Source organism: Saccopteryx bilineata, chromosome 6 (genome assembly GCF_036850765.1).
Source record: "Saccopteryx bilineata isolate mSacBil1 chromosome 6, mSacBil1_pri_phased_curated, whole genome shotgun sequence".
Taxonomy (NCBI): Eukaryota; Metazoa; Chordata; class Mammalia; order Chiroptera; family Emballonuridae; genus Saccopteryx; species Saccopteryx bilineata.
Genome location: NC_089495.1, coordinates 134,796,895 through 134,821,865, shown reverse-complemented (window position 1 = coordinate 134,821,865; position 24,971 = coordinate 134,796,895). Strand labels below are relative to the sequence as shown.

Genomic DNA, 24,971 nt, shown 5'->3' with positions numbered 1-24,971 from the left:
AGGACAAAAATGTTTTTAGGTGACATTTTATTTATTTATTTATAGATTTATTTATTTATTATTAAGTGAGAGGCAGGACTGTAGAGACAGATTTCCGCATGTGCCCTGACTGGGATCCACTTGGCAAACCCCCTACCAGGTGATGCTCCGCCCATCTGGACTGCTGCTCCATTGCTCAGCAACCAAGCTATTTAGCACCTGAGGTGGAGGCCATGGAGCCATCCTTAACACCTGGGACCAACTTTGCTCGAACCAATTGAGCCATGGCTATGGGATGGAAAGAGAGAGAGAGAAGAGGGAGAGGGAGGGATGGAGAAGCAGATGGTCACTTCTCCTGTGTGCCCTGACTGGGACTCGAACCCAGGATTTTCACACACTGCACCAATACTCTACCTAGGGGACTTTTAGAAATAAAACTGATATAAGCTGAAAAATTGAGAAAGTAGGAAAAAGAAAAATTATTTGTAACCTCATCTCTCTGAAGATGTGTTAGTATTTTTATGAATCACAATTCATCTGTGATCTTGAAGCCTGCTACTTTATGTAATGGGTAGGCTATATAACCTTGCTTTTACTAGCTGCATGGTGTTTCGGGGGATGAGCAACAGCAGAACCCTAGCACCAGGCCTCAAGGCACGAAGCCCTCACACCGCCTGGGGCCTCCCTGTGAGCTGGGTGGTGGTGACCAGTGTGCCCGTGAGCCCATGTGCCAGTGCTCTGCCCAGTTGGAAGTAGCCCACACACACGTGGTTTATTTTGTGGACTAATGGTCAAGGATGCTTAGGTAAGCCCCACAGCTGCGGTGGCCAGGTCTCTCATGGTCACTGTGGTTTGCACACAGACCTCAGCTGTCAGGGCCCCAGCTCTCGGCTCGGGCACACAGTGGACAGACCAAGTCTCTGTCCTCTGCTGCCTCCCCATAGCTGAGGAGCAGCAGGGTCACAGTCCCTGCACCCTAACAGAGACACCAGAAGGCCCAGGGGCCAAGGGGAAGGTTCTAGAACATGAGCACAGCATGGAACCCAAACCCATAGGGGCTGTGGGACCTAGCAGGATGTGAGTTCTGTCCCAGAGACGAGCTGTCAGCACAGGGCGACACCCTCTGGCGTGCGTACCTCCACAACATGCGTGGGACCTGGGCAGCGAGGGAGCAGGAAGCAGGTCTGGGCAACAGCCCAAGTCAAGAGCAAGAAGATTCTGGGTGTTTGAAGCAGAACCAACAGGAGTGGCCAAAGGAATGTGACAGGGACGGCCATGAGACACAGGAGAGCACCCAGAGGTGACCCTCCTTCCTACACCGGAGAGGCTGCGGGAGGCGGGCTTTCAGAGAGACAGGCGGGCCACGTACATCGTGTGCTCCAGGTGTCCGCGGGCTCCCGGGGGCTGTGCAGGGCTGCACGTGCACACTGGAGCTCGGGAGGGCATGTGAGAGCATGTGGCATGCAGGGAGCGTGGGCATCAGTGTGTGGACGGCACTGGGAGCTGCGAGGCTACACGAGTGTGGGGACAAGGAAGCCCGTGAGGAAAAGGGTCAGAGGGAGAGAGAAGCATCGACTTGTTGTTCCTCCTAGTTGTTCACTTAGCTGTGGCTCACTGATACCTCCTCCTATGTGCCCTGATAGAGGGTTGAATCCACGACATCGGCACACCTGGTTGATGCTTTATCCACTAGGCCACCTGGCCCCTTCTTATTCCACCACAACCTGGGCCGCACCTCACCTCTGGGTCCCTCCCTTCCAACACCCAGTCAGGGGCTGAGGTGGTCTGAATGCCCTGGAGGTGAAAGCTATTACAACACTTTGGAATCCTGTCACAAATATTGGCCCCCGAGGTCACACTGACCCCAGCCTGTCTCCATCAGACCTCACACGCTGACCTGGAAGGGCGGCACGGAAGGGTTTCCATGTTCTAACACTGCAGCCAGCCTGCCCGCCTCATCGCCAGGGAGTGTTCACACCTGACTCGAGAGCAGTCTGGGTTCTAGGAATGTGTCTGACGCAAGGAAACACTGCACACAGCCAGGGACAGCGCTGGACGGCGCCGGCTCAGCGACAGGCTGGTGCAGCTTTTCAGCAGACAGCCCGGCGGGAGGTCTGGTGCTTGTCCTGGGAGCACCTGCCCACCCCTGTGGGGCACAGAGACCAGGGCGGGAGGAGCGCAGTGGTTTCCCTCTAACATGGAGGAGACGCCACACTCACCAGTGTGCAGGCCGCTGTGCCCTAAAGCTTAAAGATGGCATGAGATCCTAAATGCAGACTTAATGCTTACGCTGACCCTTTAAACCTGTGCTCGCTTCCCAGCAGAAAACTACATGATGTCCTCCCAGCCCCCACCACGCGGGCATGTTCCCTGGCGCTGACCTTTCTTGACCCTTCTCTTGCCCAAGTCCAGCCTCCTCCTGAAGCCCAGCTGCAGACATATCGGCACTCGCTGGCCGCCCAGCCCTCCCCTGGACGTACATCGCACGCCCACAGTCCCCTGGTGCAGTGACTGTGTTTCTGCCACACTGTGAGCATTTGGTTACCTGTACCTAGCACTAGAATGCAGGCCCCTGAGGGGTGACTCGGCCTTCAGCATCTAGCCCCACCCACAGTAGGGGCCCTCGTAAGAAGCTAGGCACAGCCGGGGAGTAAAAGAGCGAGTGACTAGAGCAAGTTGTTGGCACAACGTGACCTGTAAGGACCCATGAGCTCGGAAGGGGGCCGGTGCGGGGCGGGGGGGGGGGACGGCACTCAGCAGACTGCCAGCCAGGAGACGCTGGGCAAGCAAGGCCACTGTCCAAGCCCCAGCCTCTCCCCTGTGAAGTGAGGGCTGCCAAGATTCTCAGGAAGGGGTGAGTCAGTTTGAAAACGCAGAACAAACAGTGATGATGGGTGAGCTGCGTGACAGCCCTTGCACGGCACAGAGGGGACTGGCTGGGTGGCTGCATGTCCTGTACACCTGTGGTCCCCAACCTTTTTTGGGCCACGGACTGGTTTAATGGCAGAAAATATTTTCACGGACTGGCCTTTAGGGTGGGACAGATAAATGTATCACATGACCAAGACAAGCGTCAAGAGTGAGTCTTAGACAGATGTAACAGAGGGAATCTGGTCATTTTTAAAAAATAAAACATCGTTCAGACTTAAATATAAATAAAACGGAAATAATGTAGGTTACTTATTCTTTCTCTGTGGACCGGTACCAAATGGCCCACGGACCGATACCAGCCCGCAGCCCGGGGGTTGGGGAGCACTGCTGATACCACACGTGAGGTTTGCACACAATGCCAGCCAAGGGAGAGGCAGATCTCACGCAGATGATGCGGCTCCCACTGGGCATGCAGCTGGCCCACGCTGCGTCCCTGAACCAGGATTACTGAGCGAAGAGCAGTGGAGAGCCCAGCAGCCCGGGAGCCCTGAGTCTGGCACCGGTCACAGCTGTCTCCAAGGCACTGCATGGTGACAGGAGCCAGGCCTGGCCGTGGCGGCCACGAGCCAGCAGCGTTGGCCATGTTAGCCCTTCTGGACACAAGTGCCCCACTCAAGCAGCAGTGCCGATCCACACCAGCTCGTCCACACAAGTAGGGAGTTGCCTGCCGGCTGCACGGCTCAGGTCCTGCGTCATGTGAGAAGGACAGACTGAGCTCCACACCGCTGCCTTCCCACTTTTAAAGCTCACCCTGGGGGAAAAAGGAAGCGAACCTGTGTTCACAACCTAGACTGCTTGGGGAAGGAGATGAGGTGCATACCCCTGTCCCACACGCAGGGCCCTTGTGATGTCCAGGGCACATCCCACCCCACCCCCTGCTGTCCTCACTGCGCAGGTCTGCTGGCGAACAGATGGCGACTCCGCTCCACCATCCCTCGCCACCTTTGGCACCTGTGATAGGAGGGAGATGTGGGCTGGCCGAGCTCTCCAGGCCACCCACGTCCAGGTGGGCGTGGTTCAGCCCCGCAGCCCCTAGCACACACTCCCCTCCCATGTCTTCTTAGGGAAGTGTACCAGGTCCACTGGTGGGCTATATTCGTGTGTTTGTTTTACATTAAAAGTGCCAGTTTTAGCGCTTAGTTCTCTGATTTAGCGCAGCTCTGCTGTGTGGAGTCAGGGCACCCTGGAGACCTCTGGAAGGCGAGTGTGTGCTCTGCTCCGTGTTAACGCCTGGTTCTCACCAGGCACAGAACATCCCCTCCATGAATCTGAGTGAACCGTGACAGGCAGCCTGGCTGGGCAGAGGGGCTGTGTTGAGTCGGCCTGCTATTCGCTGTCAGAGCAGCCCCACGGCGCCTGGCTCGCGCTCTCACAGTGTCCACAGAGACACCTGCAGCTTCTCGCCACGGCATTTCTGCTTTTCCTCCTGTTCACGTCGTGACAAGAATGTTCGCCATCAGAAATGCCAGTCTCCAGCTTTTAATTCTTCTGGGACCTCAAACAGAGTCAGGTTTCAGGCTACATAGGAGGAATTCAAATTTTGCCTTATTGTTTTGCTGTCAGTATTTGGGATGTGTGTATTACTTGTTTGCTTTGGGAAATTATTTTTTAAAACCTAGTTAGACTATTTCCATTGCATGAATTAGGGCTCCTCAAGGACCTAAAAGTGTTTTTAAATTTTTGGGTCATTAAAATGTGAGTGAGAGATGTGAGCATTAGAGCAGCCTCCCCCGGCAGGGATGGAGCAGGGCGGTGCTGCGGTCCCCCTCCCCTATCAGAGCCGAGTGCTCTGAACAGTTGGACACCCCACCTGGCCACCTGCAGTGGGCCATGTGCTGCCAGGGCTTAACCTCTCCAGTGCCAGTCCACAAAGGGGGGTCGCACTGCTACCCACTTGACAGTTTGCTGTAAAGATTAAATGAGTTTGTGTTTGTAAAGGGCTCAGACCAGCATCTGGGAACAGAAAAAGTGACGCAAGCTTTTGTTAACGGGCGAACAAGGATGAGGTACGACAGGAGGACCCAGCCTGCCCTGGCCTTGTGGGCCCGGCCACAGCCCTCCGCAGATAGCAGGTTAACAGCCGGCTGGGAGGTCTGAGCCAAATCCAGCCACAGACGAATGGAATCAGACTTCTTAGAGTTGAAGCTCCAACAACTGAGATAAAAAATATTCCGAAGATGAAAGGACTCCACGTTTCTAATGTGTCGTTTCTCTTGTCTACTGTGACACAGTCTGAATGCTTTTATTCCAGACTAGCAAATCAGGCTTAAAATCTTGAAATACAAATGCCCATCACACACCTTGGACCCACTGCTCACAATCCTCTCCCCCCACCCTCCAAATCCTGAGACACCCCCTAGCCACCATATTTTGATTGCCCTTTTCTCTGACAGTTCTCTGTTTTTCAACGTCCCAATGCTCACTAGTTCCCGTGCCGCCTTGTCTGGGCGGTGAGATGGGAGCTGCTTCTCCTCCCCATCTACACGGTCAGAACAGTGCCAGGGGCGCTGGGGAACCCTGCTTCCTCCCCTCCCCATGTCCAGGCCCAGGGCTGAGCCATGCCTGACCACAGGCCAGACAGCAGCTTTCCCAGTGGCTGACCAAGGCCCGCCTGGGCCACCGGGACCGGGGTCCCGTCACAATGCATGGAGGTTCTGACCTGTTCTCACCAACACCGTACCTCAGGCTGTGACTCTTCCTGGTGGAGTGTCCCAGATGACCTTGACCTCAACCTTGGGGGCTGTGCCGCCTCCTTACAGCATCACCAGCGGTGTCTAGAGCAGAGGCTCTGTTGTGTGCCCGCACCTCAGACCCGCCAGCCCCCCCCCATTCTTTCAAAACACCTGCCATCATGTCACCCAGCTGACTCCTACAGCTGTCACTCACTAAAGACACTTCATGCGGGCCCTGAAGACGCTGCAGGTGGGGATGACCATGGCCGGACAGCTCCCGCAGGAAGTCTGAGTGGTGGAGTGGCTGGGCCAGGCACAGTGAAGAGAGCAGACGCAGGATTCAGGCCAGACCTTGGCACTTCCTGCTACCTGGCCTCTAGCAAGTCAGAGCTTGTGAATGCCAGTCTGCTCACCCGGGGAAAGCGGCAGTGGTCTCTGACCCCACCCCGGGGCTCGCATGCTCCTGTGGTTGCCCTGGCAGAAGTGGTTGTGGCTTCACGGGCACTCACTGCCCTCGTCCTGCAGGTCAGGACACTGAGGGCCAAGGCGCTCAGCGACTCCCAGCCACAGAGCGACTTTGCCGTCAATCCCGTTGTTTTTGCACAGAAACATGATCCCGGCACATGTAGGTGTACGTGTCACTGCGTGGTCCATACTGGGGTGGAAGCACATTGCCTAAGACTAGAGGAGGGTCAGTTTACACATTGGGGTTGTTTGATTTTTGGTTTATTCAAACAATGACTTTTTGATGAAAGTTACTTACAAACCTTGGAGAACATGTTAACAGACCCTGGACGCCAAGGGCCATGGTGTTAATAACAGACCACATTGCATTCAACTCTTTCGTCCACTCGTTCCTTCCGGTGTCCCCTTGCTGCCCCTTCCCGCCCACCCATGGGCAGGACTTTGTGATGCGTTAGAATCCTCACTGTGGTTCTCACAGCCCATTGCGCGGGCGCGGGCGCACGGATAACGCAGCCAGGCCAGTGCAGCGCCAGGGTGGCCAGCACGACGGGGCTTCCTTGAACAGCTGCGTGGGGTCTCCTGACTTCAGAACCAGGGTCTCATGGCTGCTGTGCATGGACGGGGGTCCCATCCCGCAGGAGAAGACTGTGCTGCCGGCACTATAAAACACATCAACAGGCCGGTTGGCTCAGTGGTAGAGCGTTGGCCTGGCGTGCAGGAGTCCCGGGTTCGATTCTCAGCCAGGGCACACAGGAGAAGCGCCCATCTGCTTCTCCACTCCTCCCCCTCTCCTTCCTCTCTGTCTCTCTCTTCTCCTCCTGCAGCCGAGGCTCCACTGGAGCAAAGTTTGCCCAGGCGCTAAGGATGGCTCCATGGCCTCTGCCTCAGGCGCTAGACTGGCTCTGGTCGTGGCAGAGCAACCCTCCAGATGGGCAGAGCATCGCCCCCTGGTGGGCATGCCGGGTGGATCCCAGTCGGGCGCATGCGAGAGTCTGACTGCCTCCCCATTTCCAACTTCAGAAAGATACAAAAAAATAAAAATAAAAATAAAATAAAAAAACACGTCATGCCCCTTGTATAAAAAGGGCATGAAGTGCCTCACAGAGCCCACCAGAACAGAATGACTCAGCACCCATGGAGGACCTGACCCGGCCCAGCTGGCCGGCATGAGGAGGGCAGATTCCCACACTCGTCCCTGCAGCGTGGTCTTTGCTCCAAGACTGCAAGGGACAGCCGGTTACAGGAACGGGTCTGGGGACCCACCCATAAGCTCTGCACTTGCAGCCCTGCAGCCCTGCTCCTGATGAGGTCCTGGTGGGGGCAACCCCAGGCACGGACATGTGTGGTTGTTTCTCCCTGGTGCCTGGAGATGCTGTGACCACTCTGTCCGTCACCCACGCAGAACTGAGAGCAGGCCAGGAAAACCCAGTCCCCAAGGGCAAGCTGGCTGGGGGCCTAGCCTGGTCCCTCCTACTGACAGCAGGTGACTAAGACCGTTACAACTTCCTGGACCCACCACAGCCTTCTGCAGAGCAGCCAGCCTGTCTGGGCACGAGGTGGGGCCGTTGATGACCCACGTGGAGAAGAGCTTATTACCGGGAGGTGGCATCCATGCCCACCATAGGACAGACAGACAAGGGGGAAACAGCTGTCCTGCGGTTACTTCTCAGCTTGAAAACGTGTGACATGGGCTCTTCGCCGTTCTAGTGGCCAGCTGTACCATCACAGGGTGGAGCGCATTTATTCTTAACATGCTTTACCGGGCCTCTCAGGCCGTCGCTGTCCCATGAAAACAGAAGCCCTCGCAGCACTGGGAGCCAGACATGGTCCAGGTCCAGGTCGGCGCACCACCATCGGCCACTGGCCAGTGGGGCACCTGCACTGGGAGTCCTGGACTGGTTAGCCTGGACTAGTTAGCCCACGCTAGTTAAACTGGACTAGTTACATGGCTCTTCTTGAACCTTGATCGTTCTGTCTCTGAAACTGGGGAAATGACAATAATCTTGAAAGTCTTGAGAGGAGATGGGCTTAGGGAACCGGCAGGGAATGCGGGTGCTGGCCTTGGGAAGTACAGGTGACCACCACGCAGACAGACCACACCCTGTCCCTCCCCCTCCCGGGTGCAGAGCAGATACTTCTCCACGGTCAGTGAGAGTCCTCGTCCTTGGGCTGTGGATGGGAGGCACACACACAGACTGCCCCAGCCCAAGTGAGGGGACAGAGCTGACTAGGGACAGGCTGCATTGACTGCTCCAGGGTCCTGATGCCACCTGCGGCTCCTAGAAGGAGGGGTTAGAGCACACAAGGCTCACAACCGGGACAGGTGTGACTGAGCAGGGATTGCCATAACAACTCACTGCCTTCCCAGCTGTCCCTCCCAGCGCAGGGCCAGCCCTGGGGTGCTGCAGAGGGTGCCCAGTGTCCCTCCTGCCCACAGGGACCTGCAGAGACCTCCCTCCTGCGTGGGACGCTGCCCTGCTTCCTAAGCCAAAGGACAGGCCCCTGGAGACCCCTCCCACACACAACTGCTAACAGACGTGGAAACTGAAAATCACTGCCAGCCGCTGTGCGCCTATTTCTGCACCGTCGACATTGACTTCTCCGCCGCCTTTCTCCTTTTCCTTCCTGTCTTTGTCCAGAAAAGCATTCCTGTTTTTTATGCAGCTATAGCTTACATAAACGTCATTTTAAAAGTGAGTATTTTCCTCAGAAACACATTTAGGTGTTAGGTCAGTGAGGCTTTCATTAGAATACACTTGAACAGCCACCTGTCACGTATTATTTTTCCATTGATTTGGGGGGACAGGGAGATGGTACAGGAGAGAGAGAAAGAAACACCAACTCGTTTCACTTAATTGTTCCATTTAGTTGTGCATCATTGATTGCTTCTCCTGTGTGCCCTGATGGGTGTGTGTGTGTGTGTGTGTGTGTGTGTGTAGGGGGCTGGACCTGTGACTTCTGGAGCACCAGGTCAGTGTTTTATCCACTGAGCCACCTGGCCAGGGATGGAACAGCCACATTCTTAAATGATTTCTTAAAAATCAGATCCAAAGTTGCTTTGCATTAAAGATTGTTAATAGTCACACTTTCCATGATCAACAGGCACATGTTTTTATTTGGAAGAGTTTGCGGCACACATATCGGAGAGTAGCTCATATGATGGAGGCTGGCTGTCCACGATGACCTGAATCCATGTGCATCATTGTCAAGCAAGTCTGCATCCGGTCCCACGGGCAGAGTCCTGGGCACAGGCAGGAGCTGCAGACATAGACTCAGGCGGCTCTCAGGAGAAGCAGGGACAGGGACACCAGCCAGGCCCCGTGGTCCTGGGTTGTCAGGGTCTTCCCTTCTTTGGCGGTCACTCACTGGCTTCGGGTTCCTGCTAGTCTCCCTCCCCGGGCAGACGGTGGACCCCTGAGGGCCAGGACTGGCTGCAGCTGAGCAATTAGTGGGAGAGTCTGACACGCTGCTTCCAGGCCTTTGTGGAGAGAGTTCTAGGCCCTGAGATGACGGCAAGTGCAGGCCAGGAGGTCTCCAAACATGCACAGACATGGGGGGTGGCCTCTCAGGACATGCAGAGCGTGCCTTCCTCCTACTGCCAGACTGCACTGACCCATCTGCCATGTCTGGGAGAGAGCCGTCCACTCCTGCACCCGCTGTTCTCCATACCGTGACCTGTCCGTGGGGACGGGGACACACCGCCTCTCTATCCCGTGACCTGTCTGTGGGGACAAGGGCACACCTGCTGTTCTCCATCTCGTGACCTGTCCGTGAGGACAAGGACACACTCATTTCCCTGCTCTTGCCCTCCACTTGCCCTGAATAGTCCCTCTCTCTCTCTGGCCTGCGGCCAGCCTTTGTCGCCTGCTAGGTGCACCGTGGTGTGCTCCTATCTCTTGCCCTCCACAATGCCCTTGTCCTGGCTGTCCCTGCTCCCTCCGTTTTCAGTGATCTTTATACACAAACATCAGAGCATGGTGCTTCACAACATGGTGTCTCCAGGTCCTTCCAGTGGCCCCTCTTGAATAACACCCTATTGCTCCCTCCTGAAAATTCTTCCTTTTTCAGTTTTCTGTCTGCTCCTGCTACGATGTCCCCATGAGCACCCCTGTCTCCCGTGCCACCTATGACACTCTGAAACCCATGTCCTCGGGCTGACAGCTGGCACACCTGTGGCTGAGCATCTGTCTGCGTCATCTGAAGTGGGTTACATGGTGGTAGCTGAGTCCAGAGCAGGGGACATGGAGATGACAAGGTCACATGTCCCTTCTGCCTCCTGGCTCCCATCGGTCATGCAGTGGGTGGGCACAGTGCTGGACGGATGCAGTAACACCTGAGTGTGCAGGTCCTGTCCTGCCCTGCAGTACCCCCTCCCTCCATCCCCCCCAGCCCCCACCCACTCACCACATCCTGACTTCCTCCTGGAATATGCAGATCCATCTTCTCCTCAGCGGAACGCACTTTGTTGATTCTGGGACCAGCAAGTGTCCGCACATCCATACCCCGTGGTCGGAAGTACTCCGACGCCCCTCTGCTCTCCTGTCGGCCCCGCTCATAGCCACAGGGAGGTGAGGACAGTCACTGACCACTAGAAACAGGAGTCTGAGGAAAATTCCGTCCCCTTCTTTATCTCCTTCTCTCTCCCCTGTGTTGATCTTGAAACGTCCACATGGACTGATAAGTAAAGACTGTGAACTCTTCTGTCTCTCAGAACAAATGGACCTGCCCCAGACAGGAGGGAAGACCTGTCACTCACAGGGCAGGGATCATTGCTAATAAAGACATTTAAAACGAGCACAGTGAGCAGAAAAGGCCAGGAAGGGTTCTGTCCTGTCTCAGTGCTGTGTCCTCCTCGTGTGAGGTACCTTGTTCTTCACCCCTCTGGTGTGTCTCCTGGCCTGTAAAATAACCAACCGCTGAAACCTTTGGCAAAATTAACTGTCTGTGAAACTATTTATAAATTAGTCAGGAAAACAACATAGAACAGGGGAGGGAAGCAGATTCCATAGGAAGAAGGGAGGGCATGCTAGAACTCCCATTTTTTTAAGGTTTTTTTTTTTTTTTTTTTGTATTTTTCTGAAGCTGGAAACAGGGAGAGACAGTCAGACAGACTCCCGCATGCGCCCGACCGGGATCCACCAGGCATGCCCACCAGGGGGCGACGCTCTGCCCCTCCGGGGCGTCGATTTGCTGCGACCAGAGCCACTCTAGCGCCTGGGGCAGAGGCCAAGGAGCCATCCCCAGCGCCCGGGCCATCTTTGCTCCAATGGAGCCTCGGCTGCAGGAGGGGAAGAGAGAGACAGAGAGGAAGGAGGGAGAGGGGTAGGGGTGAAGCAGATGGGCGCTTCTCCTGTGTGCCCTGGCCGGGAATCGAACCCCGGACTTCTGCACGCCAGGCCGACGCTCTACCACTGAGCCAACCAGCCAGGGCCTTAAGTATTTTTTTAATTTAAAAAAATTAATGGACTTATTGAGGTGACATTGGTTAATAAGACTGCATAGGTTTCGAGTGTATAGTTCTGCGCTGCGTCATCTGTAAATTTCACTGGGCGCCCACCACCCCAAGTCATGCCTCCTTCCATCATGTCTTTGACCCCTTGCCTCCCCATCCACCCCTCTGCTGACCACCACACTGCTGCTGGCAGCTGTGAGGCTTGTTTGCTTGTCTTCTTTGTTCATTTGTTGCTTTCTGTTTTATATCCCACATGTGAGTGAAATCATGTGGGTTTTTTTCATTTATGGCTGACTTTTTTTGCTTCACACAACACTCCCAGGATCCATCCATGTTGTCATAAGTGACACAATGTCATCCTTTCTCATGGCCGAGTAGTATTCCACTATGTATATGTGCCATATCTTATCCAATCCTCTATCGAGGGACAGTTTGGTTGTGTCCATGTCTCGGCCACTGTGAATACTGCTGTGATGAGAGATTGACGGAGGAGAAAATACACTGAATAAAGAATGTTGTAGAACCAGGTGGTTACAAACATGAGGATAAGGCAGGAGGCAGGCCTGGGTGGGGGACAGGAAGAGAGAAGACACAGAGTGGCCCAAAGTGTAAGCAATGAGAGAAAATCCTAAAACCACATTGGTTGCAGGTGAAGCATGGAGTCTTGTACTGTCGTCTCCTGATGAGAACTCTCAGACACTGTCATAGAGCTTCAAACGTACAAGACACACACACACAGGACACTAGACAGGAGGAGCGGTAGTTGAACATCGTAAGTAGGAACAAGGCTGAAGCTAGAAGGAGCGTGCCGCCCTGGAACCTTCCTCCCTTCTGTCACAGGAGACCCGCCCCTGCTGCACTCACTCAAGTGCACAAGCACCAGGAAGTCAGCCTGCCTTCCAATTAGAAACCCCTTTTCCTTATTTAACTTAAAAGTTGTTTTAAACCATCTGTGAGCAGAAAAGTGGAGCTGGTATCACTGAGTCCCTGTGGCTTTTACAGCTTCACGGTCACGTGTCCCCAGGATATGTGATCCCAGGGTATGTGTCCCCGGGGTGTGTGACCCAGGGGTGTATGTCCCCAGGGTGATTATCTCCAGGGCGTGTGACCCAGGTGTGTGACCCCAGGGCATGTGTCCCCAGGGCGTGTGTCCCCAGGGCAGGTGATCCAGGATGTGTGTGGCCCAGGGCAGGCTCACTGACAGTGCCCGCCCACCTGTGAGCAGGGCCTTACAGAGGAGTCCTGGGGTGGGTAGATCACCAGCTCTGTCCCAAGTGCAGTCCAGTTGTTCATGCTGCAGGACATTGGCGTTGGCAGGCCAGCGGCTCCACACAGAGTCCTACCCCATCCCTCCCAGTCAGCAAGCGTCCATAAGACAACAGGGCCTGGTCACGGTGCTTCCTCATCCTGAGAGGGAGCGGCACCTGGGAGAGACACTCCCTGTCAGCCACCCCAGTCCTGTCCGCATGGCCAGGCAGCCCCCCAACAGCACTCACACTGTTTCTCATGACATAAATGACCCTCTGCCCAGCCGGCTCACAGTGAGTACGCCCTCTACAGCCCCGGCCCCTGCGTCCCAGCCATGCAGGGTCCTGCATGTCACCCTGGAAAGCCCACCCACCCCATGCTGTGAGGGTCGCAGCGAATGCCCGCAGCCCCTCAGTGAGCTGCCCCCGCGTGAGGACAGGAGGTTAGCGGGTGGTTCTGTTGCCCGAGCCCACCACACCAGTCACCTTTTGTATTTTTTTTTGCATGGGTCCTCGAGTCCACTGCAGTGGTCACTGCTGCTGGACGTGCATGTGCTCTGGCAGCAGTTTCCAAGGACGTCAGCATGCGCTAGGTACGTGTAGCCGCGCTGCATGGGAGCTCTTTCTGGATGTACCGGGACGCACTCAGGGCGCCGTCAGCGTGGCAACGGGGGCGCTAGGCTCCCACCCAGCACCACGCGGCACAACCCACCAGCGGGCCGGCGGCTGAGACCTTAGGCTGCACAGTTGACAACACAAAGGTTGCATGCGGCATGGACGGGGGCCCCCACTGCCACGCGGCTGCTCAAGGGTCCTGGCAGAGCAGCCCGAGAGCAGGCCAGACTCGGCCTCAGCTCTCCTGGTGTCCAGTGCCCTGCAGCCCCGGTCACCCGGCCAGGGCAGCACCGCCCTCCAGGGCACCCCGGGGCCAAGGTGGGGAAGGGCACTACAGGTTTCCCCCAGCACATGCCAGAGGCGACCCCATGCTGGTGTGAGCCTTTTAGTCAAAACTCACACCGGCTGGTACACACCCCACTTAGCAGAGGTCTAAACATTGCGTGTCCCTCCCGGGGACTTGGCGGGACACACCGTTGCCCTGGTTTGCACAGTCACTGCATGCTGGGACCCAGAGAGCCCCTCCACCCACCTGCTGCCCCCCCACTCAGCCCCCGTCCCGTCCCGTCCCTGGAACCATACAACTGTGTTTTATCTGCACAACGACACCCACTTTCTTAGTGACCTGAGGCCAAACCTATTACAAATGTCACCTGAATCACTAGAGTAAGAAGTGTTTAAATGATGTTGAGGTTACTTTTAAAATCCTTTTTCATTTATTTGTTTGTCTTTTAGTGTAATTTTATTTTTTTAAATATTTTTATTTATTTATTTTTTACAGAGACTGAGAGTGAGTCAGAGAGAGGGATAGACAGGGACAGACATACAGGAACAGAGAGAGATGAGAAGCATCAATCATTAGTTTTTCATTGCGCGTTGCAACACCTTAGTTGTTCATTGATTGCTTTCTCATATGTGCCTTGACCGCGGGCCTTCAGCAGACCGAGTAACCCCTTGCTGGAGCCAGCGACCTTGGGTTCAAGCTGGTGGGCTTTTGCTCAAACCAGATGAACCCGCACTCAAGCTGGCGACCTCGGGGTCTCGAACCTGGATCCTCTGCCTCCCAGTCCTACGCTCTATCCACTGTGCCACTGCCTGGTCAGGCCTTTTAGTGTAATTTTAAAAGAAAGTACTTAGAACCCAAAGGGAAAGGTGGTTTTTGTCTACATGTTACACACATCAGTAAGCAAGCCTTCCACCCAAGTTTCACCAATATCGACAGGCTGGTGTTGCGTGCTGAAGTGCGTAAGTTTTCAAAACCCTGGGATACCATCAGCCTCGTATGCAGGCGCCCCTCACATGGCTCAGCGCAGAAAGGAACTCAGAAACACACACTTACAGTGAATGTCAGAAACAAAATTTTAAATGATTGAATGTCTTACAACCTGAATTATGATCTACAGGTTTCGGGTAACATAGTTGAGAAATTGGGCAGAAGCGACGCATGGTTTTGTCCAGAGTGGCATGGTTTCTCTCTCTTTGGGGAGGAGAACGCAGAGGTGTTGCATAAAAATCAGTGAATATTATGCTTTCAAAAATATTTTGAAATATTTTCATTTTATATTTTTCTGTATTTATTTTTTCTTAATTATGTGGAAAAAATCAAAACCAAGAAATGTATTTCTAGAGTTATAGCTCTTTAGAGGAAAAAAAGGTTTTGAATTGAACATTTTATGTAAATGGGGCGATGGCTTTTATATGTGTAGCCTGAATCACTCCAATTTATTAATAGATTTTCCTACTATAAACAGGCTTACATTTTTTTCTTTTTTTATTATTAACTGAGAGGCAGGGAGTCAGAAAGACAGATTTCCGCATGAGTCCTGACAGGGATCTACCCAGCAAGCCCCTTACCAGGTGATGCTCTGCCCATCTGGGACTGCTGCTCCGTTCCTCAGCAACTGAGCTATTTTAGTGCCTGCAGCAGAAGCCATGGAGCCATCCTCAGTACCCAGGACCAACTTGTTCCAATCGAGTCATGGTTGCAGGAGGGGAAGAGAGAGAGAGAGAGAGAGAAGGGAGAGGGGGAGGGCTGGAGAAACAGATGGGTGCTTCTCCTGTGTGCCCTGGCTGGGAATCAAACCTGGAACTTCCACACGCTGGGCCAACTGGCCAGGGCCAAGGCTTACATTTTTATGATTTCTTTGAAAACTAAGGGCAGTAAGAAAAAGATTACATTTTTTCATAGTTTGTATTTTACTTTTTAAGCCCCCTCAATAGTGTTGCCATGACAGAAAAAGACAAGAAGGACTTTTAAAGGACCTTTTTGTGAAATTCGGCAAAGAGCTCAAAGTCTGACCTTCATATTGGAGTTCCAAGCACATAGAGAATGTTTTTCTGTGTCATGTAGCCACTGTGCCAAAATCCAGGGCACGTCTGCAGGTCAGCCGTGCGAGGCAGTCCGCGGGACAAGCCCAGAAGCAGTGCCAGCACCACGCCGTCCTTTCGGCCTTTAGTCATAAGACTTTAAGTTTAACTCCATATTCTGAATGTCTTACTTCATGTAACTATTTCTCAAATTCCCTATTTATTTTTTGAGATACAGAGGGACTGATACAATATGAAGGGGCACCGTAGGGTGTTCTCATGACTAAGTGGTAATCGGACGTCAGAGGTAGACTGCACTGCCTGCCTTGTTACTCCCCTGCTCCAAGGCTGCGGCTTGTAGATGGAGAAGACCGCACAGTGGTGGGTTACATGTCTTGCTGAAGGGCAAGTCAGAGGCAAACTAGGGGCACAAATCTGCCCCCCATCACATTTCTGTGAAGTACACCAACATTCCAGGATCTTCGTGATAGTGCGGCTCAATGCAGAGCTGTTAAGTTCTTTTCTGATGGTGGAGAATATATCCTGTGACCCCGTGCAGGTGTGATCAGCGGCGGTTCCAATGATGGGTCCACATGGAACACTCATCTCAGGGGCAAACGGAAGAGGCAGCCCCAAGCAGGTCAGCCTTCCAGGAGGTTCGGCTCAGACCGGCAGAAGCAACAGGACCCCACGTGTGCCAGTGGTCCTGATTTTTCTTTTATGTTTTTAGAGTTGGTCTGGAGATTGCAGAATAGAAAACACATTTGAAACTTTGTATTAGGATGTTTATGCTGCCATGCTTGCTATCTGCACAGACCAGTTTCCCAGACAGATGGCAACACATGGTTCCCAAATCCTTCTCTTTCTGGGTTACTGAAGTCCCGGGGTGAGTGCAGGACCCACGTAAGATCACACATGGTTTGTCTTGAATGTGTCCGTGAGGAGGCAAGGACAGAGGCTTTCTTGGAGAGGTTTATCAGTCGTCCCTTCTGATCTCTATGAGGCAGGTAGCTAATTTCACACACACCCCCTCCCTGACCATGGGGCTCAGTCTAGATAGATTCAGTACCACCGCCGCCCTGACAGTGCCGGCAGCAAAGGGGAAAAGGTGTGGTGAGGCCCTTCCTGTGGCTGGCAGAGCACTCCAGGCTAGGAACCCATATCTGCCTGTTAGGGAGTTTCGATAGAAACCCAGTCAGCCTCCCCTGCCATTTCAGACCCAAGCTGTGCAGCACATACTGCTGTATGGTTTTATTCCCAGGGGAGCCCAATGCCCCCCCCCGGGGGGGGCCTCCCTGCATGGAAGAGATGTACTCTGATCTGGGTTGGTGCAGATCGAATTTCTGTTCATCAATTTTCCACCGCTGTTGTCAGGGTCCCGGAGCTGGCTCCATCCCAGGAGCCTAGACCCCCTTTTGTTAAATGAACGGCCACTTCCTCGTTCACCAGCCTCAGAAAACTGTGTTTCTTTCTGAACGTTGAGATTTCTTTAGCTAGGAAGCTGGAGAGTTTTGTACAGCGGCAGAGGGATAGGGGGGCAGGGCTGCTGAGGGGGGCAGGCAGGAGACCCCTCTGCTGCCGTAGGTGTCCCAGATGCAGCCCTGGGGAGGAGCGTGCTGCGTCCAGCCCAGAGCTGGGGGAGGGGCCGAGGGGACAGGTCAGCGTGGGGAGCAGACTGCGAGGACCCACTGTGCCCTGGGGGAGGCGGCACCCACGCACCCTTCTGTGCCTCAAGCGGAGCCCTGCCCTCTCCCCAGCTCCACCTCAGACCAGCCGGGGCAGCGGGGGCGGGGGTAGAGCAGCATGGACAGGGTCCCTGCAGTCAAGCAGCCCTGGGTCAGATATGTCTGCCTGATTGGAGACCCTGGAGACAAAGAACGAACTTTCTCAGGAAGCAAGACTTCCTTCTAGAAATACCTTCCCTTCCCAACCAGGGAAAGCCCTGGGCCTGAACCGACCCTCGCTTTGTCTCCGTGGTGGTAACGGACATTTCAATGCCTCTTTTTACATCACGTGTGGCATTTGTAAATGGCTTATTTACATACCGATGACTTCACAGCTTTTCCTCTTTTTCTCTAATTAGTAAAATCTGATTTTTCATTTGTATGATTTTGGTTGTAAAGCCTCCCTCTAAACAGAATATGTCAGCCTCCTTCCTCTCCCGTTAAGAAAAAAAGGCACATGAAAAAAATGTATACTCGTGTTAAAATGAGTAAATTTTAAATACACTTGCACTAAGGGCTTAGATTAGGAAGAGTGTAAGGTTTTCTTTAAAACACAAAGCAAAGCCAAGTATGTGTTATTGGCCAGTAGGAGACATTCCTGTTTCTTGATACATTTTCAAGAGGGAAACTGGCCTGAAGCTCAGTTTCTCTCAAGATAACCTCACTGCCTTCTGACGTGCCTCCCTGGGTGTGGGCTCTGGGTACACGCACGGGGTGCCCTCTGAGATGCCAGCTGTCTAAGTCATTTCTTAGAAAACAGTTACCTGGCATGGACGGAGAGCCTTGTGATCACACACCCATGCTTGCACGTGCGGTGGCCCATCCCACAGAGGTCAGGCAGCCCTCCCGTTCCCGGGGGTTGTCTGAGATGGAGATTCGGTTAAACCCCTCCCTGCTCCGTGGGCCCCCTGCCCCTCACTCAGTCCTGTTCAGTTCTCTCGCAGCGTGAGCTCCAGAGTAAGCTTTGACCTTTGATGTGACAATCCTTGGGTCCTGAGGCCTAGAATGCAGAATGGTGTTCCCTTCCTTGGGGCCAAAGGAGAATTCAGTCATTCCTAAGTACCACAGTTGTCGATACACGTCCAAGTGTCGAAACAGGGCTTTCATCCCGTGAGCACAGTCCTGTCTCACGGGCCCACAGCCACTCCGCACAGTCGCCTCCGGGCATGAGGACGTCCATGTGTGAGCCAGTCATTTCCCGGCCTGGTCTCCACACGCAGTCTCCAGGAGACCCTCTAGGAAGCCATGTGCATCCATAAAGTATCTAACACTTGTGATTTTTATCCTTAATGTTTACATTTCTGGGGGGTACAGATGCAACTGAAGTAACCAAAAGGGAAATGTCTTTGTAGTGCTGTCTGATTATTCCTGAGAGGGATGTTTAAGACGTTCCATGGAGGGGAATAAAACTTGTAGTGACGTCATCCCCCATGAGGCCACGCAGTGTGGTGGGCAGGACCCTGGGCGATGCTGGCCAGGAAGGTCACGTAGGGACAGTGCAGGTTCCGGGAACTCATCTGAGGCTCTCAGCTGGTTGACCAGGAGAGGTGTGTGCTTGTACTCAAGTCAGTTACAAGTGACACAGACTTTAAGGTACATCAAACCTACCTGATGGTCAAAAAGATTGATTGAACCCCCACAGCTTGGGTCCAGTCGCTGCCCACACTGGAATCTGAGTTGACCACTCAGACGGGTGTGTGCAGTGTCTATGTGGGGAGTCAGGCGGAGTCACTCTCTTACACTACCCGCACATCTGCTTGCAGACTGAAGCCTTGCTTCGTGTCTGTGCGCATGTCCATGTGCATGGCGGTGCCGTGACAGGCCCCGCATCACTGTGGGTGGTGAGGGGGAGGAGTGGGTACTGGGGAAACAGACGACACAGCACGTCACCAAGGCCATGGGTGCTGCAGAGGTGGTTAAAGCCCCCGCAGTTATGGGCACCCCCAACCCGCGGCCAGGGTCCCGTGTCAAGGGAGGAGAGGCCTCTGCGGTCTCTGTGGTGGCAACGGGAGAGCCCGTCCACGCCTCGTCCTCGTGCAGGGTCACCGGCCTTGAAGGGGAAATAAGAGGACTCACTGTTTAGGGAATTTCCCTTTCCTTTGAGTAAACTTTCTAATTTGTGTTTTTAACTATAGGTGTCCCACCCCCGGCTGCGACGGCTCTGGGCACATCACTGGCAACTACGCGTCCCATCGCAGGTACGTGCAGCATGTATCTGCTGAAACCATCCTCTCTCGTCCCCGCCCCACCGGGAATATGGCTGACAGCCCGCACGCACTGACCCGCTGGGGAGTGCTGGGCACGCAGCACAGCATTAGGCCGTGGGTCCCCTGGAAAGTGGTTCTTCTGGCGTCGGACACTGGGCCCTGTGGGACAACTCGCACTCTGCACTGTCCCCACCCCTGCTACAAGCAGTGACAGTGTCCTTTGGTGACACTTGTCCCGCCGTGAAAGGGAAGTGCAGAAGGGCGTGAGGTTCATGAGGACCATTGCTGAGAGTGAGCTTTCTGGAGCCTCGCGTGTTCACACCTGAGTCGCAGGCAAGGGCCAGCAGAGCGGCACCCACAGACGTGCAGAGCCTGGTGACTTCCAGGCGCTGTCACCCTGGAGAAAGCCATGTCTGCACACAGTAGGGACTCGCCCTGAGACGACTGAGACAACAGCATGCTGTGTGAGCCTCCGTCAGCTGCAGCTTATAGACTCGGCTTTATGCCAGGCCCCGGGGGAGAAGCCAGTTGAGCCTGCCAGATGGTGGCGCAGTGGATGGTTGTCAACACAGAACACTGGGGTCACTGGTTCGAAGCCCAGAGGTCACCGCCTCTGAGCATGGGCTCGTCAGCACAGGGTCACTGGCTTGGGTGGGGGAATCGTCCACACAATCCCAAATCTCACCAGCTTGAGCCCAAAGGTCACTGACATGAGTAAGGGCTCACTCCCAGTCAGGGCACATATGAGAAGCAATCAATGAACAACTAAGATGCCGCAATGAAGAACTGATGCTTCTCATCCCTCTCCCTTCCTGTCTCTCTCTCTCAAAAAGTACATTAAAAAAAAAGTGAATTGAAAGAAACTTTTGGAACGATGTCTATGCAGGCTGGATCTAGACCTGATGGTCAGGTGCAAGAATTTCCTGCCATGTCCAGTTGGGAACAAGCCAGTGCGAGATGAGGACAAGACCCATACAGAGACAGAAAACAGGGCAACTTCTAACAGACAGCGGACTCGGTGCTGAGATCGCGTTTGGCCTGCCGCTCTCTGAACTGCAGGTTATAAAGTGGGCAGGCTGACCACTTATGAGCCTTCTGTGTTAAGTACATCTTCCACAGCAAGAGAGAGACAGCTAGGACCACTGGAGTGAGGACCAGCTGCTGGCCACCCGTCCTCTGCCCACCAGGGGAATGTCACGTGCACAGATCCAGCAGAGCGGGTCGCAGAGATTATGCCCTGTGGCCGCCTGAGTAGCAGGGGCGCTCCTCATTAAGATCCTCCTGCAAGCCACGTGCTCCTGGGGCCACACCCAGGCATTGTGCAAGCAGCGCAGGCCGGGAGGGCGGACCCCTGCAACCACGGGGTCTCTCCACCTGCACTCGATGCTGGCATCGCTCCCCCAGACCAGGTACCGTCTGGCGCTGTTGGCACCTCGGGCTGGATAAGTCTTTGCTACAGGGGCCCACTGTGGCAGGTGCTGCTGGTGACAACAGAGGTGTCCATCCACAGACATCGCCTAATGCTCCTCACCACCGTAGTCCAAGTAAAGACATGTCTTGTTAAGCTGAGCTGATCTGACCAGTGTCCAGAGCAGCCACTGCATCCTGAATATGGAACAAGAGCAACCTCCAGAAAGCCAGCCAGAGTGGCATCGCAGTTCACAGCAAACACAGTCAAAGCAGACGTAAACCCAGTTCAATATGAAAAGTCAAGTACGTCCTATGCTGCTCTTTATTTCACCTTATCTCAGAGAGGAAATGCCCCAGCCCCACGTGGCCCACACTGCCGGCATTTAATGTCTGCTCAGCGAGAAGTGACCTTTATGGTCACTGCCTGGCCAAATGTCTCTTTTCTACTTATTTTTTGTGGGGGAGTTGGGCATCCTGTGAATTTGCTTGTAATTTAGCTTAAAAGCTTTACATTAACTGGGGTCCTAGATGATGGGTGTCATCAGAGCACACACGTGTGGATCAGACGGTGATGACTCCTGCGAGAGGGAGGGCAGACGGGCCGTGGTTTCCTACCAGTGGAAACAGGGCACAGCCTTGCAGGCGGTGAGCCCAGTAGTAGAGTCGCTGTTATGGCATCTGTCCCCGTGATGTCCCTCCTGCATCACGTGTGAGTGGGGTCGACAGGCACAGGGCTGCCCTCGGCTGGCCGATCTCGCTGCCTGAGCACTGACAAAGGACAAACCCGAGCACACTTGCCCGGCCCCCTGGGCCTGCTGCCCACGGCTCAGGGAGGAGAGCTGCTCTCAGCGCCGTCTCTGCGGCCTGTCTCCCAGGACTGCGAGGGGACGTGAGCCACACGTGGGTCTAGCAGAAACGTGGTCTTGTGCTAAATGTGCCCAGTTGCTAACTGTCCAAGGAGTGGCTGGTCCCAGCATCCTCCTGGCCCAGGCCTAGCAGCTTGGGAGCTGGGGTCCTCCGTGGCTCTCAGAGCCGCATGGAGCATCAGGGAGGTTCCTCTGGAACACAGGCCATGGCTTAAGGGACAGCGAGGCAGGGAGGGCTTCCGGCACAGCGTGTGGCCAGAGAGGGGGGCCCTAAAAGTGCATCTCGGAGCTCAAGGCAACATCAGGAGATTCAGAGCAGGCACCTGGGCACAGCCATGGTCGAGACCAGCAGGCCTCGCAAAGAGTACTCTAAGACGGCAACATGAGGCAGGAAGGCTACAGACCCCAGAGGCTCCTGGTGGGACACATGGGCGACAGTGCTGTCATCTGAGATCCAGAACCCCCGTCAGGGTGACATCTGCCAAGTCACTGCTTACAGATCCTTTGGTCCCCGCAGGACAGGGGGGGAGTGAAGGATGGAATTTCTATCACATCTGCTGTCAGGACCCATGGGATGCTCCGTGGAGGGAGAGAGAATCACCTGTCTAGGAGGGAGAGGCAGCCCCGGTACAAGAGATTGGTTCTTCTCAGGAGCCCTGAGCGACGCGTGCAGCCACGGCTCAGGCACCCAGACACTGAAGCTGCCCCCCCCCCCATCTCCTCACCTGAGGTCCTGCATCGTGAATTTCCACCTCGCTCAGGGGGGAAGTGGCTTTGTTGGGTTTAAATTTGGGCCCTCGAGAAGGAACCACAACTACAGACAGAGGTGGAAGTGAAGGGCTTGACATCTCTGAATGCGTCCTTGACCACAGCTGCTGGACCAACACGTGCCCAGCTTCCGTCTGGCCGATGCTGTGGGCACTCTCACCTGGAATGCAGGTGAGGCGCGAGATTCCTCCCTGCCCGCCCTATAGTGGTCCATGGTTCTCAGCTTTGGCTCTGCAGAGAAGCTCTGTGCTGGATTGACTTTCGTTTCCATGTTCTAAGCAAAAAACGAGTTTTTAAATGTTGGCCGGTGCTCAGTTCCGTTTTTCCCAGGGTCTCGGTGCTTGGCTGGTGGCAGGGAATGTTCTCTGGTTTCTGTTAAGCATGGAAGCCAGCGAGATGTGAGTGACGCAGAGTCACAGCCTGGGCCCCACGAGGCTGCCGCCTGGGCACAGGGTTGTGGCTATGGCTCTGTGGGGCTCCTTGCCAGCGGAGGACCCTCCTCCCAGAGCCTGTTTCCGTTTTGGGAGAGCCCAGGCAGAGAGCATCATGGGTGCAGGGGGCCTTCTGACATCCCGTTTCTCCTCAGCCTCTCAGGTTGCCCGAGAGCCAAGAAGAGCGGCATCCGTATAGCGCAGAGCAAGGAGGACAAAGAGGACCAGGAGCCCATCAGGTGTGCGTGCGGCGGGGCTGGGAGCCCAGCAGCCATGGCGGGGAGGGGAGGGCAGCAAGTGAGCCTCCGTGGGGAGGACGCGCTTTGATGTGTCAGTCAACTGCAAGGTCAGAGATTTAAACCAAGGCCCAGTGGAACCATCCCCATGACGGGTGATGTGATAAGCAAACACCCATCAGTCTGATGTGCCCACACCCATGCCGGTGAGCCTGGGACCCCAAAATCCCTCAGATGAACCTGGTGCCATCTCCCTAAAATTTTAACCTCACTCAATGTCTTTAACAAAATTTTTTGATTTAAACAAAATAAAAATTAATTAAAATATCTTATTAATAAATATCAAAATAAATAGGTAATACAAATTTTACTGTTTAAAAAAAGAAAATGGGCCCTGGCCGGTTGGCTCAGTGGTAGAGCATCGGCCTGGCGTGCAGGAGTCCCAGATTCGATTCCCGGCCAGGGCACACAGGAGAAGTGCCCATCTGCTTCTCCACCCCTCCCCCTCTCCTTCCTCTCTGTCTCTCTCTTCCCCTCCCACAGCCGAGGCTCCATTGGAGCAAAGTTTGCCCGGGCGCTGAGGATGGCTCTATGGCCTCTGCCTCAGGTGCTAGAATGGCCCTGGTTGCCACAGAGCAATGACCCAGATGGACAGAGCATTGGCCCCCTGGTGGGCATGCCAGGTGGATCTCGGTAGGGCACATGCAGGAGTCTGTCTGACTGCCTCCCTGTTTCCAACTTCAGAAAAATACAAAAAACAAAACAAAAACAAACAAACAAAAAAGAAAATGCAAGCAAAACCCATGAGCTCGGGGCCCACGAGGAGCCCCGAAATCATGCTCCGCCATCTTGGCCGTGGTTGTGAGCAGTGCGTTGTGCATCCTCGGCCCTCTACTATGGGCATGTGAGAAGTTCCGAAAGCACCAGGAGCCTGTTGCTGAACTTTGGCACCAGCCAGTGATTCATCCATTCATTCCCCAAAATTGTGCCCACGGCGTGCCATGGGCTGACTGCCCGGGACCCTTCCTGCTGCCCCAAGTCCTATCTGTCTGAACCACATTTCACGGCTTCTGGAGGACACGACCAAACGGCAAATGCTTTCTAGCTTCCTAGGAGACACAGGCTTATAAAACAGCCTTTTTGAAAATCGCCCTACAGTTTCCCATTGACTGCATATTTCTGCCATAAAGGCTGTGACTCTGCCCAAAAGGGGAGTCTTGTCAGCAGACTCTGGCCAGAGATCCCTGTGAGTGGGCAGTGTGCCATCACCCCACTCGGTGGCATCTTCCTCTTAATTCTTTGTCCTTCTTCCAGAGGAGTGCAGAATTTTCCCTTGATATCAGGTTACTGTGATGTTGTTGCCGAGGCCACTGAGCACGTGACAGGCAGGCAGTCAAGTGTGTCTTGTTCATCTGCCCGCAGGTGCCCCGTTCCAGGGTGTGATGGCCAAGGCCACATCACCGGGAAGTATGCCTCCCACCGCAGCGCCTCCGGCTGCCCCCTGGCAGCCAAGAGGCAGAAGGACGGGTTCCTCAATGGCTCCCAGTTCTCCTGGAAGTCGGTCAAGACTGAGGGCATGTCATGCCCCACACCTGGGTGCGATGGCTCAGGACACGTCAGTGGCAGCTTTCTCACACACCGCAGGTGAGTGCATGCCGGGC

The 24,971-nt window shown here is 54.5% G+C and overlaps 1 protein-coding gene across 10 annotated transcripts in view; it reads left to right on the top strand.

The window, feature by feature from the left end:
- MYT1L (myelin transcription factor 1 like) overlaps positions 1–24,971 on the top strand; it is a 398,804-nt gene that overhangs the window by 357,655 nt on the left and 16,178 nt on the right. For all 10 annotated transcript variants that reach the window (XM_066237388.1, XM_066237387.1, XM_066237391.1 and 7 more), the window contains 3 exons: positions 19,528–19,590; positions 23,230–23,313; positions 24,733–24,954. In XM_066237388.1, coding sequence (XP_066093485.1) covers positions 19,528–19,590; positions 23,230–23,313; positions 24,733–24,954 — 369 coding nt within the window. The remainder of the gene's footprint in view (positions 1–19,527; positions 19,591–23,229; positions 23,314–24,732; positions 24,955–24,971) is intronic.